At 40.2% G+C, this 19,185-nt stretch overlaps 1 protein-coding gene across 1 annotated transcript in view; it reads right to left on the reverse strand.

The window, feature by feature from the left end:
• rabep1 (rabaptin, RAB GTPase binding effector protein 1) overlaps positions 1-19,185 on the reverse strand; it is a 42,033-nt gene that overhangs the window by 19,847 nt on the left and 3,001 nt on the right. The window contains exons 2-11 of the mRNA XM_082549068.1: positions 14,963-15,091; positions 14,487-14,690; positions 10,555-10,715; positions 8,972-9,091; positions 7,236-7,371; positions 4,543-4,721; positions 3,281-3,391; positions 1,305-1,766; positions 360-464; positions 132-248 (exon numbers count right to left, since the gene is read on the reverse strand). Of these exons, the coding sequence (XP_082405194.1) occupies positions 132-248; positions 360-464; positions 1,305-1,766; positions 3,281-3,391; positions 4,543-4,721; positions 7,236-7,371; positions 8,972-9,091; positions 10,555-10,715; positions 14,487-14,690; positions 14,963-15,091 (1,724 nt within the window). The remainder of the gene's footprint in view (positions 1-131; positions 249-359; positions 465-1,304; positions 1,767-3,280; positions 3,392-4,542; positions 4,722-7,235; positions 7,372-8,971; positions 9,092-10,554; positions 10,716-14,486; positions 14,691-14,962; positions 15,092-19,185) is intronic.

Below are 19,185 nucleotides of genomic sequence, written 5' to 3' on the forward strand. Positions count from 1 at the left end.
TGATTTTTCTACAGTAATTATTCTAATGTCATCAACTCTGACTTGAGTATGACACACTGGAATAAAAAGTGGGGGTTTAAAGTCTTTAAATCCACACGGACATCAGAACCAAGAGAACACGTGGTCCTGACCTTAGCAGCGGTTTCCTCGTTTCCTGCTTTGACTGAATCTTCCAAATTCTGCTTCTCAGTCATCGTCCTCTCCAGCTGATCGTTGGCCTGACGTAGCATCACCTGCAGCTTCTTTACCTGTAGGACAGTAAGAAATGAGAACCCCCTCTGATGAACATTACAAGTCAAACCTTAAATATCTGCTTGATGTGATTAAAACGCAATGGCATGAAAAAGAAAAACCCGAACCTGATCTCTCGTCTCAGCCTCCTGTCCTTGGATGGCCTGAAGCTGCTTCTCATAGTTTGAGCACATGTCGCACCTTCGTCCGAGCTTCCTGCCAGCATTTTTCAACTGGCGACAGATAAACAAGAAACCCATGTGATAAAAAACTACTTAATACTCAATAACGATGCTCAGCTCTAGGATGTAACAAATTAAGACTTTGTTATGACTGAAAACATGAAAAAATGAGTCTTGCAGATTTCGCAGAGGGAAAGCGCTAAGAGAAGGAGGCTGATCTCCTGATATCTGTCAGGATGATTCAGTCGGAAGCTGTTTTCAGCTACTCCCTTATTCACGAGGGGTCGCTTCACGGCTGGTAGCTTTCATGTATGACTTGGCAGATTTTTACACCACATGGCCTTCAATGCCCAAAGGGATCTGCCAGGGATCTTTCACTCGTTAGGCGGCTGTGTAAACGACTGCACTATTGAGCCACAACAGACTAAGAAACTTAATTAAGACCATTAAAAATATATCAAGCAGGTGACATGGCCACACTACTCATCTGATATTTGCTGTTCTTGTTTTACTACTACATTTAGTCAGCCATGTTCACTGTGTTTAGCGTTTATTATATTTCTGTATCACCATCATTTTACTTTAAGCCACTTTAAGCTTTCCCAACTTTGGGGAAAAATTTGAAGAAAAAGGAGGAAAATGTGTTTTCTGTTCTAAATGCTGGTAAATAAAAATGAGAAACACTCAAAATTGCACTACAACGTGCATATGCTGCTCTAATGTTGAGGTACAAAGAAGAACTAGTCAGGAAGTAAAGATCCTAAAGCGAAGTAAAAACCTTTTGCGCTGTAAAAATGTTACGTCCAGTCATAACCATTAAACCCTTTGAACCACCTTTGACCCCTGCAGTGCTCAGACCATTAAAGCTGTTGTAAAGCCTTGGTTAAGCACCTCTTGCTGTAGCAGGTTCCACTCGCTGTCACTGACGAGCCGGTAGCCGGCAGGCGGTAAGTAAGCGGTGTCTGGGGCGTGAGAGATGCTGGACAGCAGCGACGCCGTCTCCTCCTGCTCCGGGGTCATGGCTTTGATCGCCTTCTCCTGGTCTTTAGTCAGCAGGAAGTGACTTGTCGGCAGCTTGATTGAGCTAATTGAAGCAGTCTCTCCAAAACTACTGTCTGTCACCCCGCTGTCGGCCCCAACCAAGGGCCCAAAGTCCGACTCGTCCAAGTGGCCTGCTGATTTGGCCTTGTGGTTCTGGCCGCCAAGACCCTGCTGGATGGACAGCGAGGAACCGAGGCTGTCTGTGGACTGAACTCGCCGCAAGTTGTCCTTGTAAGGGTCCATGGGGCTGCCCGTCACCACATCAGTGTCTAAGGAGTGCATAGAGCCGTGGGCGCTGTGGTTCACATGGGGCTGGAGGAAAAAGCGGAAAAAGGCATCCTCAGAAAAAATCTTTCATAGTATCAGATTTATTTAATAAGTGGGATGAAGCTGGGCAGACAATATTTTTTAATTCACCTTTTAAATATATAATTTACAGTAACACGCCAGTGGTTAATGTGTTAGTCTCCCGAGTCTCTCACAGCGTGGGCCTCTCAGTGCCCACATCCGCACCCAAAGACCTTTCCACGTGGTGGCTGCTGGCTAGCAAAAACAACATGATCCCCGCCTGCCTCCACCTCTTTTGATCCACATTTATTTATTCATTTTCATTTGAATAATAACTCAAGTTCAAGGAAATCCCCTGTAAAAATGTTGCCATTTTTAAAGTTCATTGTTACATGTGCCCAAGTCTGCCACATATTCAGCATCTGGTCATTTTCTATCATTGTTATTAACCTGCTTTCCTTCTCTGGTTCGTTCTTAATGAGAGTTGGCATTGGACGATCACTTGCGTGCATATAAAGCTATAATCATTTTTCTTCTGTAGCTTTGCTGCTTATTAATTATTCACTTTTTAAGGGGGTTAGTGTTTGGTTTTACTGGTTTAGTTTCCCAGTGCAAGATGAAGTGAGAAACCTGATGATCAGAGGTGTGATCTTCCTCTTTTGTTTGTTTTTGCCAGCATTTCCTGTTCCAAAATTTGTGTTCGGCTTTACAAGTTAAAAATAAACCAAAAAAAATTAAGTTCCTTGAACAGCAGCAATGTGGCATTTCACATGCTGAGCAGTTTGGGAAGTAAATAAATAATCATGTTGGAAAAACATGAGACTATTGACAACATCGTGATTTTAAAGTCTGATTTTTGAGCGGCCGTACATCACGGACCAGTCAACTGGCACTTTATCCACCGACAGCTCCAACAACATAAAGATGGCTCAGATGCTGATTTTTAATCACGATTCTGTCCTGATTCTGCTGCAAAGTTAATACCATTTTCTTTAAGATCAGCCAGGCTGCAATGTGTAAAACGTTACTAATGCGAAGACAAGTTTTCCGACAATCTGACAGGTCTTTGGAAAACGAGCTCAAGCTGCTCAAACTTTAAACAGTGATCATAAATTTCTGACGTCCAACAGATTCTCTCCAAAAGCAGATCAACTATATATCACAACTCTCGAAAACTGCAAAACGAAATCCAGATTCAAACTTATTCCAGTGTCTGCACAGCTGATGTAGGCCGAAGGCATAAAACCATGACATCGTTACAACAAGACTTACAGCATGTCTCAGTAAACATGTTTTTCAGAAACGGGGATGACTGAAATCGTGCAATCAGATCAAATATTTACACTGAGATTAAACTGAATCATAAATGTATATTTCTCAGAAGATATTGTTGCCATTTCTCCCCAATTTAGGAACGATAGAGACACAACACATAACCTGGTACTTGAATGTGAAGATGGCTCAAAGCGAATATATTACAGACTGATCCAATTACAGACTGCTCAGTGGGGACGTATCAGATTACTCTCTGCTCTTACCTCCTCGACGCTGAGGCCGAGGAATAAGTCCTCCAAAGGCTCGGTGTTGTCTCCTCCGTTGTCCTCCTGCAGGTCCTTCACTTGACTCAGGCGCTCCTTTTCGTCATCCTCCTTGGATGGAGAGACAAAATGTTTGGTCACGTTTTGTTTTACATCGATTAAATTCCCACTCAGTGGACACTTAAATAGATACTCCTTTAAAATCTTAGATTCTACCTTAATAAATAAAATAATACTGAGTTTTACTGACATCATCATCACATTTTATTGTTATAAGGATATATTTGTTTCCTTAGCACAGTCCTAAATCCTATAGTGTGCTACACATGACCACCACAGCCCGGTACGCAGCTAGTCTTTTATGTGGTGCCAAAAGCAGCTCAGTTTTACCAAAGTGTGGACTCCACTACCTCTTTTTCAACAACACGGTGCCCGTGATGGCGCACAACCACTTCTGCTTTCGTGCGTCATGGTGGACAGAATCTGAGACGCGATGGTGAATTTGTTCCTACGGCAACTCGCAACAGTGTTGGCTCAGCAGCTTTGTGGCGTCGTGCCCGCGTAACGTTTTTGTCACCAAAGCCATTTTTCTAGTTGAAACACATGCAACTGGTTCTAGATCTATCTGGACTATTCCTGCTTTAGTGACAAAAGGCACAGAGTGAGGTGAGACATTTAACAGACGCTTGATTTTAAACGTGGAAGCTGCAAGTCGGAGCCAGGTCCTGACCAAGAGCATCCTCAAAACCTTACATCAGCATCCACCCAAACTGCCCAAAACTATTAAAGATGGACTGTTATGATCACTCCCAGTTCCATGTTTTAATTACTGGAGTAGCTTTGCATGATGTAGTACTGGTATTTGGTGCAGACGCTCAGTTTATCTTCTCTCTGAAACAAACTGCCTGAAACTGAGTGTTTAGAGCAATCTGAGCCTCATTATTTGAAATGTTGGCCATGCTTAACATCAGCATGCAGATTTATAAATGTATATATTTAACAGAAAATAAGGAAACACATAAAAGACCTCCTTTAAAAGGTTGTGATTTGGGCTTTTTTTAGTCCTCTGAGCTACAGTTTGTGAACACTCTTGTTCTTGGCAACTTTTTCTGGCCTGTTTGGCCTTTCCCCACTTCCACAGGAGATAAACCCAATAATTCTATTAACTCTAACCACTGCAAAGACGATTATGCTTCCCAAGTGGAAAGCCAAGCCTCTTTAAACTATCTGCAGAGACACTGTTGTTAGGTTATGTTATGTACCTGGTCTTTCTTCTTCATCTCCTCCACCTGGCGGAGCTGTTCTGATGACAGCACGCTCTCGATCCTCTGCATGTCCCTCATAAGGAGGCGGTGAGACTCCAGGAATTGGTCGTTAGCTCGCTGCCATGTGTGCTTCAGCTGGTTGTGCTGCTGCCGCTCCAACTCCAGCTTGTGACAGACTGAGGTCATAAACAGCAGAGAGAAAGGCGAAAGACAAAGTTGGAGCTGCAGACTAAACATGAACACACACACACACATCCTCCATGGAGTCTGCAGCTATACAAAAGTCATATACAAAACATTTAAAACCCTTTTACTGGCATTTTAAATCAAATTTAAGACCAAATTTGCAATGGAAATGCAAACTGGCATCAGTTCAAAATGAACACAATGGTAAAAGGAGCTTGTGAACGTTTATTAATGTGAAAAGCAAACAAAGGAACACCTTTAAGCTACAACACAGTTTGCTCTGCAAGCGTTTCCAAGCACCAGCTTTAACCAGAGCGTAATCATAACTCTCAAGCAACAACAACAACGAGCAGCCTGGCTAGAAAACCTTTCTGCTTCATCATGCTTCATCATGTTCAGGGTTTCCATCGTTGTACTGCAAGCACTAAATCAGGGTTGTCTAACAAGCAGTCCAGGGGCCAGAACCGGCCTATAAGAGGATCAGAGTTGGCCTTCCAGCTGGATGGCCTTGCTAAGTGTGAAAGTTGCAGTGAAGTTATGAATAAGATCAATTATTGGAGTCATCCAAAAACTCCGCATGGGAAGGTTTTCCACTTTTCCACTCCATCTCTCAGTTGTAATGTGCACATACTTAGAGCAGAGTCACTGAATGTGGAAAAGCTGAAATATATTACTGCGGTTTATTTTTCTAGGGACATCTCAGGCTATTTATCATTTTTTTATAAAGTGGATGACTCATAAACATTTTTGAATATTGTTCTTTACGGTAAAAGGAGGAAAAATTAAGAGAGTGTTTTTGTCACCTCTGTCATCAACATGACTGTTCGCTGAATATGAGCACTGGGGAAGTTTGTATTTTTTTGACTTTTTAACAACTCATATTCACTTGCCACTTCATTAGGTACACCTGTTCAACTGTTTGTTAATGAAAATATCTAATCAGCCAATCACACTGTAGTAATTAAATGCATGTAGGCATGCGGACATGGTCAAGATGATCAGCTGAAGTTGAAGCTGAGCATCAGAATAAGGAAGGAAGCTGGCTTAAGTGACTCTGAACCAGATGGGCTGCTCTGAGTACTTGAGAAACTGCTGATCTGCTGGGATTTTTCCCACACAACCATCTTTAGGTTGAAAGAAAATTGTGCAGAAAACAGAGAATATCCAGTGAGTGGTAGTCCTCGGGGCAAAAATATGGGAAAAAACAAAAAACAGATTGCTTCAAGTTGGTAGGAAGGCAACAGTAACTCAAATAACCACTCGTTACAACCAAGGTATGCAGAAATGCATCTCTGAATGCACAATAAATCTGGAGCCTTGAAGCAGATGATCTACAGCAGCAGAAGATGCCACTGCGTGCCTCTCTGAGGAACCTGGGGTTAAAATTTACATGCCTCACCTAAATTGGACCCAGAAGATGGGAGAATGTTGGCTGGTCTGTTGAGATTCGATTTCTGCTGCGACATTTTGATGTTTGGGTCAGGATTTGTAGGAAACAACATGAGGCATGGATGCATCCTGCCTTGTATTAACAGTTGAGGTTGTTAGTGGTGTAATGGTGTGGGGGATATTTTCTGAGCATCGTTTAAACACCATTGCTGACCATGTTTATCCCTTTTTGACCATACTGTACCCCTTACACGTGGTAATGCAGTGAACTTAAAGTAATTCGCTGTACTCAAATGAGCTTCACAGTCACCAGCTCTCAATCCAACAGAGCATCTTTGGGATGTGGTGGAATGAGAAATCTACCATCCATCCATCCATCCATCCATCCATGGATGGATGGATGGATGGATGTGCAGCAGCTTTGTGATGCTATCATGTCGATATGGACTGAAATCTTTCAGGAGTGTTCCCAACACTGTGTTGCTCTCTCCCACCAAGAATTAAGGCAGTTCTGAAGACAAAAGGGCGTCCAACCCAGAAATAACAAGACGTTCCTAATGAAGTGTCCAGTGAGTGTAGGTTATTAGGCTACAGCTACTGTTTTACATATATAAAAACACATTGACAGAGACAGTCGAACTATTATTTTAACCAGGTAAAGTTCATGAATTTCTTTAATGTTACCTTTAAGTTGTCCAGCTGATATGTCCAGACTCGCACGCTCACTAATTACAGCAGACTAAATCATTCAGCGCTGTTTTTGAGAGAGGTTAATCGTGATTCGGTGCTTTGCTGCTGGAGTTTAGCTCGTTTCCAGAAAAGCACGTTTGTCTTAACGATGCAGTCGCAACTAAAGCGGCACTGCATGCAGAAAAACAGGCATGAAAAAAACAAAAAACAAAAACACATTTCCAAAGTTAATCAAAAATAATCAACTATTTTTGAAAGCCTTTTATTAGTAAAGTGTTTTCGGAACATTTTAATGACTGAGGGCCACCCTGCCTTTAGCAATACAAGGACCTTTGAGATAAGCTGTTGTGTGACTGCTGGCATGATATGACTTCCCAAAGCATCTAATTTTTTTAATTCATCAAGCAATTTCCACAAGAAATTACCGTCATGAAGCTCCTTCCGTAGTTTCTCCGCATCCTCCTGCAAGACGGACTTCTGCGTGTTCAGCACAGCGACATACATCTCCAGGTCCGTACGACACGACTTCTCAGCCTCCAGAACGTGATTGAGCTCCTTGACCTGTGAAAGACAACGAGAAAAATAATTTATACGATTGAGAGCACATAAAAAAATCCTGGAATATAAACAGGAGCTGAGAGTCTAATGGTTACAACAATTTTAGCTGAACACCAGAAATCAACTAAAAAGTCCATTTTGTCAAAACAAATTCAAATCTACTAACTGAAGCTACTGTTGTCAGCGGACATATCCAGCAGATATGGAGCTTAATTTCTTCAACTGGGTGAGAAACGTGTTGGTTTTTCAGCATTCTCACCCCCCTTTCAAACACTTTCGAAAGCTATAGGGATTTTTCTTTTTTCTTTATTTGTCCTGAATCAGTAACTTCTGTTCCCTGAATTTCTGTGACAGATGTGAGAAGAGTAAAGCTAGGATGAGCCACAGAGACACAACAGCTGCATCAACGGGAGATAACACAGGCTCAAATAAACTGGAATTACATCGTCTGACCATAAGAAGCTGAAATACTCCATAGACTCAGTGGAAACTGCAGAGCCAGTGATAAGTAAGAGTACAGCAGTCATACAGCAACCACAGCCAACCCTGTGTATGAAAATTTCAACTGGCAGTTGTTGGGGGTTTTTTTTCCACACCTTTGACTGCTGAGTACTTATTACAGGTGCTGTACAATTTCATTTCTCTTTTTGCTACTGTATACTAAATAAAAATCTCACTTTTTATGTGAGTGCAAATTAGGGACCCTCCAAGGTAAAAACGAAAGAAAACACCAATCAAAATCAATTAGTCTGAAAACACTGAGAAAAGACGAGGTCAAACACTGCCCACATAAAAATGAGCCATTAAGACAATTAATCAAAAGCGTCACTAATCAAACAGTGTTTTAAATGTCGCTGAAATTTGTGATGCCATGTATACGATAGCACACACGCACACAGTCCATGACTGTTTTTTAGATAAAAATAATAATAGTTTGGCCTAGGGTAGTCAACATTAGCAGTGCTAGCAGCAGCAGTAGCCGTCCTTCCTTGTATATTAGCGTCCACACATCTGTGCTTTACAGATGGTGCAGGTTATGCATCCCTCCGGTCGAGCAGTTACAGCTGACATACACCCACTCAGGACCTACATCACTTTACTGCAGCACCGCCCTGATTTGCACAGCTGTCTTTCACGCCTCAGGTTTAAAGTATGAATGATTCTTTTAACCACAGAGTATTTCTATTGCCGACTAGTGAGAACAAAAACGCTCAATCGATTAATCAACTGGCCAATATTGAAAACAGTGAAGAACACTCTCAATACTGAATACTGAAGATAAACTGGTTTAAAAAGCAAGCTGTGCTTATTGACATAATGAGCCATTTCAAATTAAATTCACTTACAGAGTGCTTAATAAGATGTCCAGCTAAGCACATGCAGAGTTTACTTAAAGCAACAATTATCCGTTATCTTACCAAACCAAAGTCTGTGCTTTTCCCCCCCCCAAAAGTTATTTAGAAATTATTTCACAGCTTAAAAATAAACAGTTATTAATGTCTTTATTACAATTTTTGTGATTCTCCCCTTTATGGGGGACTGAAACCTATTTAAATAAAAGCAAAAAACAAAACGCAAAAGCATCAATTTCTTGCTGACTAACCTTCGAGGCCTCCAACTCCTTCACCTTCTCCTCGGCTGTGGCCAGTTTGGCCTTCAGGGCTGCGATCTCGTGCTCCATAGGCATCACTACGGAACGCAGCTTCTCTGCATCCTCCTGGGCCTTCAAAATAATTTGCATAAGATAATTATAAATGTGCACACATGGAAACATCTGGAAACATTATTTCCTTTAAACAGCAGATCATTAGTTAGATCTGTACATGTAGATGATAAAAGAAGAACCAGAGATGGAGTGTTGAGAGGCTGGATGATTATTTTTTTTAGTTTTTGTTGTTATTTTGATACATTTTTGTTCAATTTGGTAAATCATGAACCTGTTTCCTAAGACTGTACAAATCCACAGTAGTTTCACAGACACTTAACACACACACAAATACACAAAACAATATAGAAAAAATACCCAATCAACAGGAAATACAAAGTACAACACCTAAATTCGTGAACTTCAATGCAAATAAAGCCTAAAACATCAGCTTATTTGTATCACGCTAAAGAACACAGTAATATTTTAGGAAAACATACCTGCCTCCAGGTCATTTAAAATTAGCTTTAATTTGTTCCAATAAATCAGCTCCTTGAGTTTTAGCTATTTTCAGCTCTTCAGCTTTTAGACATTTAAGGGCTCAAAGCAAATGTGTCCATAATCTGATTAATAATCTGATCCAACCAGATGATCAACAATTCAAAGATTTGCATGTTCCTGCAGCTATGTGCTCCTCAGATGATCACGACTCCCAAGTTGGGATGTTATTCCTCTGAAGTCACAAAGATTTGTTGATGAATTTGGACATTACAAATATGATAACATATATTTTAATGTTAAAAAAGAGATTTGAAACACATTCATTTGCACTGTTAACCAAAACCTTGTTACAATAAATGAAGAATTATTACCAACTCTTCACCTCAATGACTGAACTCTCATCACTGGGAGATATTTATCAGATTTCACAGCTTCCTCTGCAGCTACAAATGGCTTAATAAAACTTTTAAATCACAACAGCAGCACAGATCTTGATTACAGAGCTCTTCTTAAAAATGTTTCCCTGTCTTAATTAAGATGTCTCTTAGAACGTGGGTGAGGGAGAGGGCCAGCAGTCCTCACTCCATTTTTACTAAGCATGGGCAGATCTTTAAGACAGCCAGTCAAAACTGCAGCATGTGAAAATAATGCTACCGTTTGGATGAATTTTTCTTCCTGGCAATGAAACACAGTTGAAAATGCATCTGACAACAAATGACACACAGTCCCAGCCATGAGCAGTGTGAAACTTGAAAGCTCTGATATGAATTTTGGAACTGGCCTGCAAGACTCAGTATTGCTTAAGACACAGGAAGGAGTCCAGCTGGCCGAAGCATCTGGGACATTGCGTTCTGTTCTCTGGTATCCATCTTGTATTTTTATTTTTTTTATTTTATTTATTTATTTATCTTTTTGGGGGGGGGGGGGGGGGGAGAGAGAGACTTGAGAGGAAACAAACAAACTTCAGAAAGTTAAGATTCCATATTAGCAGAAATTAAGGGAGCAGACAAAACTTTGAAAAATGCACGTAGCAGACATACTTTCTTCATTTCATCCTCCAGGTTCTCCTCCTCCTGACCCTCGGAGAGCCGGCGCCTCAGCTCGCCCAGCTCCCTCTCCACCGCCTCGCGATACTGGTTCCACTGGGCACGCTCCTGCTCCAGGCGTTGGTGGAACTGGACCTCATACTCACACACAGTGTCTGCACAGGGAGAGGGAGAGGAAGCAGGCGATGAAACCGAACAATAGCACATCCACATCGAGTCGTGCAGTCAAGCGTGAATACATAAAAACAGGAACAATATTTCTGATATAGGTGGGGGATAATTTTCATTTCAAAATGTTTTTGTGAAGGTTATTCATGATAAACGAGTAGACAACAGATTTTTAGGGTTGCATTTATTTTTTAAATCAGTTAATCTTTCAACTATTTTCTTGGTTTACCGTCTTAAACTAGTTAAAATTTACTTACAAAAAGTCTATAACACCCTTGTTTTGTACAACTCATTTCAAACTGGTTTCTTGAATTTGACAGGGAGTTCACCGTACTCAAATGACCTCTGCAGTCACCAGGTCTAGTCCAATAGAGGACTTTTGGGATGCGGTGGGCATTCACATCCTGGATGTGCAGCCGACAAATCTGCAGCAACTGTGTGATAGCACGTGAATGATCTCCTTTTTACCTACATGTTTAATAGAAAGTTTATCATCTAGCCAAGATTCCCTCCATGCCGAAAAAAATCTTTTCGCTACAGTCCTCTGATCTGACACTGGCCTGGATCAGAGGGCTCAGTATGAGTATGAGCCAGCAGATGAAGACACTACACTACACACAAGCGTCACAGGTAGTTCTCACTGTGAAGTTGAGATAAGTGAGTAAAAGAAAAATTGTCTCAATCTGAAGAGACAATTTTCATATTTGGCTGAATTTATATGGAATGACTCAACTGTTAAATGATTGTTATATGACAATGTCTGTAATACTGCAGTTATTAGAAGTTTTAAGTGTAACCTTTCTAAATTTGTTAATAGCGCACTAAAAATTAACAAATTATGTGTAAATAACATCCTTTTTCTTAGAGTAGCATCCCCAACACTGTCTGAAGATCACTTCCTGTAGTTTCAGGAGTTGTTAGTGCACAGACTTTGGTCATGCTTCCAGTGTGAATGCAGAGCAATGATGACATGATGAAAGACAGGAGGAGATTTCTGATTGGTTTTTACTACTGATGTGCAAATCTGGTTCTATGAGGTGCAATGTCATCATATTTGTTGAATTTTTGTTTGTAAGGACTACCCGGGGTGTTCTTCAGTAAGACACAAGGAACATCAACAGAGGCAGTTACACCTTACTATGACACCCGATTATGCCTACATAACTTTTACAGCCACTTTTAAGGCCACCAGACTCCTTTACAAAAAGTGGAACTTCGCTTGACAGAAAACCAAAACCAGAATACAACTTTCTGGTTTTACCTCATTGATTCAAATGTCAAAAGACGCATAAGAAATCAAGGAAATCAGCTGTGGGGCAACAAATTAAGTGAGCTGAGAATTGTGTTAAATTACTGCTGTAATCCAAGGAGACTGAACAGTATAACAGTTCCCCCTCAAAGAGAGCTGTCTGGCAGCACAAAGATAAAAAATATTTTTTAATCAATAGTTACTTATTCACATTTGTTTATGTTAACCATTTGTTATGGTTTCACTGCGACCTCACAGTTAATGTAGTGAACAAACAGCTGAGACAGCAAGCCTAGTCTAACTGGTTTGTCTGCCTGTGTACAGATGAGCTGCACACATACCACTTCAGTCAGGCTGAGGCGACAGATGAGTTGAAATTGTATGCAGTGTATGGATTGTGTGTGTGTGTGTAGTCTGTGTTTCATAAAAACCCTGGCAGCTTGGGTAACATTAGAAAAGAACACCAAATTTATGGTTGTGTGCATTAGAATTATTCCAAATAAAGTTTGAAAATGAGTTTCCCAGTATAGCGTGTTAAAGTATGGGAAAAACCCTGGAACAACCAGAGTGATGGAGTGTAGTGGTTTAAAATATTCATCTACAAATGCAAAGGTCCCTAGTTCAGTTCCAGGGGTTGACACAAATCCTCTGCGTGTTGCATCAGTAAGGCCACTGGTTATAAAAATCTGCTTGTGAATTAGCAGCTTTTATACGCCACTGTCTTCATGCCTTTACAAATCAAATGATCATTATCTACCTGAAGCCTCGGTCCCTCCCTCTTTAATTACATTAAGCACAACGGGCATAAGTATGCACTGTTTTCACAGTTAACAGCTTTCATTCACACTTTACTGCTGCACAGACAATCACAGGACAGCTTCATTCATAATCACAAACATTCAGAGGATCTACTGGAGCTTATTTCAGCATGTTGATAGTACTGTTCTGGTTCAATTTACTTTAAAATCAAACAAACTTTCAGTGCATCTCACATTGGATCCATCTAGGCGCTAAATTAAAAGTTCTATTGAAGTACAACTAGACGTTCCTCAAATTACATGTTTTTTCTTGGTGTGTACAATGGATTATAGGAACTTGCCTCACTATTAATGACATTTTGATACTTCTGCAGCAGTAACAATTACTGAAAATGAACTGTTAAAAAGGTTAAACATGTATCAGTATTACATTGTATTAAAAGATCTATTCCAACATACATATAATGAATATTTTCAACATTGTTTTATGTTTTAAATCAGTAAAAATCAACAAGTGCTAAAAACAAGAAAACTGGATTAAATCAATTAGATTTACTTCACAACTAAAGAAAAAAGTCGAGTCAAAGATTAAAACGAAAATGTAAATATTCCACAAAACTTTAGGAGTGCTTCTTGTGACCAACAGCACATCGAGACTGAGTTTAAGCACTGATTATATCATCTCATTTTAATTTTGGAGCAGCGGTTAATAACCCCACTGTGACTGCACTACAATCAGGTCATGTTATTCTACATTAATCTTTATTCCTATTACATGCACAGCTCTCATGCACAGGTTGGTCCCTGCACGTTGCCGATATGCTCACTTTAATTTGTTTGAGATATGATCGTAAAATGTCAAAGTCAAAGTCTGACTAAAAGGTGTCTGATGTACCACCAAAGATCACGCTCTAGAACAGGGGTGGGGGAACTCCAGGCCTTGAGCGCCGGTGTCCTGCAGGTTTTAGATGTGACCTTGATCCAATCACAGCTGATTTAAATGGCCAAATTACTTCCTCAGCATGTCTTGAAGTTCTCCAGAGGCCTGGTAATGAACTAAACACTCAGGTGTGTTGACCCAGGGTGATATCTAAAACCTGCAGGTGGTTTACAACAGGGACGCTGGTTTTAATACTCTCAGTGGAAGTCTTGTGTGTGGCCTTGTACTTGTTCCTCTAGTCCAGCTGGTGAGTAAAAATTGTTTTAGTATGGCCAAAAAAAGATTTGTCTGAGCCAGCATTACATGGCATACACGTGAATCATGAACTTGTGCTAGAAGTCCACGTTGACAATCTGAACTTAGAGGATGAATTCACAGAGCATAACCTGATGAACGTTTTTAAAGAACGAACAAGTAGTTTGCAAACTGTGGACTTGTTGACTGAAAATCACAGAGTCATAGGGGGAGACCGAGTCACTTTGAAACATATGTTGATCCCAGGCTGCACAGCGCCAAGTGGACTTCCAGGGATTGATCTATGAATAGAAGCTGCACTGGAAGCCAACCAGACATGAAGGGGACCTTGAAGGTGAAATCAACAAGCTTTAAATCAGGTAGAGCTTTTGTTTTTGTTTTTTGGACCTGCCTTCAGAAATGTTTTCATCACACCACTTAAATGTAAACAATCTTTTAGAGAATATATTCATAGTGTTATCAATCTAAGTAAATACCCTCCCAAATAATAAGCAAAAGAGCAATGATATTAGGAATAGAGGTTTTCACTGCTCACATAGCATCAGGCTCCATTTACCTTTCATTATGGCCTGCAGGGAGGCCACCTCCTCCTGCCATTGGCTGCGGACTTGGTCGATGGCTTCCTGTTTGGTGTTTTCCGACACGGTGGCCACAGCTTTGATGGTCTCTATCTCAGCCCGGGCCTGAGAGAGCTGGGTCTGGATGGAGCTCAGCTCGGAATGGGCGTCCTCCAGTGCAGCTGTCTGCCTCTTCAGCTCCTCTGGAGAGAGGTGAGACATGAAATGAATGATGGGAGGAGAGAGGAAAAATGCACAATGTGACACTTGTGTATTTCAGACTTTTTTCCTTATTCAGCACAGTTTATTACAGAAAAAAAATTGTTTATACATTTTAAAAGAAGAACCTCTTTCAGTGTTGCACCTCAGCATGCACGAGTTCAATTCAAACAGACAGTTTAAAAGGCCAAAGATGCTCCACAGCTATGTCCAACAAGACACTTTACATTGTGTAGAGTTTTATGACCATCCACACCTTCCTTGGAGAGGTAAAGCTCTTTGAACTTGGCCCGCTTCTGGTTGAACTCCACCTCCAGCTGCTGCTTGAGTTTGATGAACTCGGCCCTCTCCTGCTCCAGAGCTGCCACTCGCTGCTGTAGCACCGCTGAATGATAATGAAGGAGGAAAAAAACAAAACAAAATTAGCTGCTGATTACATGTAGCTGAAAAGAAATCATTCAAGTCAAAGGGCAAACATCCACAAAAATCAGTGCACTCATTACGTCGTTTATCTCATTACTAAGGACTCAAATCAGAGGGTGAATAAAAGCTAACAAGCCCTAAAATGATATGAATACAAATTATTATTGATGCTTTTGGGATAAATGTGGTTCTTAGAAATTATTTCAATTTTATGATTAAGTATATCTAATATAATCGAACCAATAAGTACAACGATTAAATCCCTGAATTCCTTGTATGGTTCAGCCATAATGGTACGCAAATGTTAAATGTAATTAGGCTGAAATATGTGTTATTACATCCAGTACTATCTAATCTACTGATCATTAATGTAATAATGTGACAAAACAGTACAGACTAAATGTCTCTGGATAGCGATACAGAAATGAAAACATTAACAAATAATTTATTATTACGAAGTAGCAAATCTGCAAAATTTGGGAACTTGAACTACTTGGGAACTAAGACTACTTTTTACTTTAAACAAAAGTTCTAAATGGTGATTTTTGCAGATTCATTTATTAATATAAGAGATCTCATGTGGTTTCATGTGGTCAGTTACTTAACTTTTATTATACCAGCAAGTTTCAGCTCGTGACACCTTTAAAAACAGAGTAAAGTCCACCAGTGGCCTCTTTTACAAGGCTGTCAACAGTCAGCTAAATGGAAGCTTTTTCTTAGATAATTTTAAATAACTTCTAGATATATCATATGTAGAAGCTCATAAGAGAAGTGTGAGGAAAAATAAATATAATGTATGTGGCATTAGTCGTTTATAAACATTTCATAAACAATCACATTTACTGATTGTTTTTAACCTTTTAAACTTTCCACGTGACCATCAACAATTTGACTGAAAAAAAATCCATGGGAAAGATACACTTCTTAAATGAAATGATGAAATATTTCAGGTCATTACGGTCACAAGTTTTGTAGTATCGTTTTAAAATTTTCAATATGGAGAAAGCTACTTACTATTTTGGGGGGTAAGGATCTAAAACTATAGCTTTATGAATATGGACTATCACGATACTGTGGACAAATAAGTATTTAAAAAATGTATATGTAGAAAATATTTAGAAAATTTTGAATGTAATGTTAACAAAAACTTGGTTCTTTCTAATAATAATAATAATAATAATGAGTGGTGTCATCCCTGTTTTTCAGATAAATCTGGTTCTTTTTAACTATGAAAAACATCTTCACATCATTTTATCATTTAATATATCTAGTATAATAAAACCGATAAGTACTCACCTTTATTACTTACACACTTGCATTTAATGAACCATCATGATAAACACCCACATTTAAATTAAAAACAGCACATCTTATTACATGTGTGCTACAATGCACAGTGGATCTACGAAAGCACAAAACCTTCAGCGTCAAATGAATAACATATTTTACTCCATTATCAAACTTTAACTCAAACTTGACAAGATCTTCAAATGCTTTTTTTATTGTTGGCATCACCTCACCGAGCACTGGTACGTGCAGTGCAAGATATTTTAGCCATCCACTGAACTGCTGGGACGATTTTCATGATTGACATGATTAAAAATCTTGCTCTGCTTAACTCGGATGAGCTGGATATTGAAGCGTTACAAACACATGCTGCCATCAGTAAAGTTGCAAAGTGCAGTCTTGTTCTTGTGGGCAAACTATCCAACATCGAGATGCAGAACCTAGTTAAAGGGCCTTTCTCCTCTCTCCTTTGTCGTGTTTGTTTAGCCAGCCATTATAAATAGGTCAATACTAATATCAGCTGATAAATTGTGCCCACCAATATATCAGTCAGGCGACGCATAAAATGAAGTATAAAAACCTCCCGCCAGCAAACACAACCAGACACTGGTTTTCCTACGGTCCTACATTTTCCTACTTCTTCATCTCTTATTTAAAACCGCAGCGATACAGATAAAATCCTTAAAGCCAGACAGCCAAACGGAAACATTTACGAGCAGCCGGACGGTTCAGCTCAATTCCACCATGGTCATGTGACAGCCAAACAAAAGGAAACACTAACTCCATCGCCACGTATTCATAAGTTTGTGTTGTATTCAAGCACAGCATATATCAATCTCCTTTTCTCACACTTACCTCAGCTCAAAAGCTCTGCATCTTTTCCTTCTTGGTATTAAAATAAAAGCTGACTGCTCTGGTGTGTAACCGATCACGTCAGGAAGCCACAAAGATCACATGATAGAGCGCATAAAGAAAGTCAGTAATTAACCAATTTAACAGCAACGCCAGTTCATGATGATGCAAATATAACAGAGGCTCAACCTCACAGCAGCGTTTTTGCCTTTGCTTGATAAAACAGTGACGGTTTGAGACAGAAAAGTGGGGACAGAGTGAGGGAAGGCACACAGCAGAGGGCCCTGGGTTGGACTCAAACACCAAGCCTAGCGGCATAAGATCATCTGCCGAACAAGGTGAGTTAAACCGACGCCCGGCAACAGATTACTATTGTAAAAAGGAAGCACACCCACTTTAAATTCTAAGAGATTAACAACAGCATGTGACATATCACATCATTTCTCTATCTATTTGTTAGTAAGTAAGCCAAAAATGCAGAAGCAGGCATCAGTTAGCACCTTAAATGTTAAAGTTCATAATAACATAATTAGAAAAAAAAACAGGCCAAATATGGCTTCATTGAAAGGGCTGCCAGTAGAAAGTGTCTTCTCACCAAGAAAAAAAAAAAACATGGCAGAACGGCAAAGTTGTATCTGACCAAACGACAAGACTTCTGGAAATCTGTCCAAGGCTAATAGGACTAAAGTGGAGATGTCCGGTTTCATTTTCAACAGTTTCAGTCAGGTCCACGCCTTGCTTGTCACATCCATGTTCAAAATGCCAAGAAAGCAAAGGCAAAAATGATCAGGGCTTCATAACCAGATCCCACACAGAAGGTGGTTGATATCATGTGACACCGCAAAGGAAGGAGTGTTTAAGAAGCAAGTCTTGATGCAGGGGTACTGGAAAAAAGTGACATTTAATAACAAAAAATGTAGTAATACCTTACAGGAAGCTGAAATAAAGTCAAAAGACAGCCTTGCAGCAATCCACCACTTCATCTATTTCGTATGTCTCTCCAGCCCAGGGGTGGGCAACTCCAGGCCTCGAGGGCCGGTGTCCCTGCAGGTTTTAGATGTGTCCTTGAACCAACACAGCTGATTTAAATGGCTAAATTAGCTCCTGCAGTTCTCCAGAGGCCTGGTAACGAACTAATCATGTGATTCAGGTGTGTTGACCCAAGGTGAGATCTAAAACCTGCAGGACACCGGCCCTCGAGGCCTGGAATTGCCTGCATCCTCCTAAATAAGCACAGGTAAACAGGGTGGTAACTTCCTAACCTGTGCTGAGTAACCCAAAATATAAACACACATAAGGCTATAATCCTAGTTCCTGCTGACATACAACTTAAGTTTTCACAGTACTCTAAGCAGTTCTGTGAAAACCTAAGTTTGTCCTTACTGCTCCACAAGTTTAACAGGGTAAGTAGTAGCCAAGTACCGCTAATCAAATGCAGTTGTTTAATTGATCAGCAGCATGTGTGACAACTTCTATAAAAGACTTGGCCGTTTGCTGGTCTGTGGTGTTCAGGTGTGTGTTAATGCCATGACATTCCAAGGGGTGGACGTCCCAGCAAATTCACCAAACGTCAAATGGTGGTGCATTTCTCAGAGAAACTGCAAAAACACCCAAGAAATACATCTCAGACTACAGGGCTCAGTTAGCATGTTAAATGTTAATTCATAACACTACAATTAGAAAAAGACTGAAGAGGTATGGCTTGTTTAGAAGGGTTGCCAGGAGAAAGTCTCTTCTTAGGTTTGCAAAGCTGCAAGAACAATGTCCTTTGGACATACGAGATCAATGTGGAGGTGTCTGACCACAATGAACAGCGCCACATCACGCCACATTACGGTGATGGAGGGGTGATGATTTGGGCTTGCAATCCACCATGATAATCCAGTCTTCTCTGTATTCTAGAGTCAGATGTGATGG

Source organism: Aulonocara stuartgranti (genome assembly GCF_965226115.1).
Source record: "Aulonocara stuartgranti genome assembly, chromosome: 10".
Classification (NCBI taxonomy): domain Eukaryota; kingdom Metazoa; phylum Chordata; class Actinopteri; order Cichliformes; family Cichlidae; genus Aulonocara; species Aulonocara stuartgranti.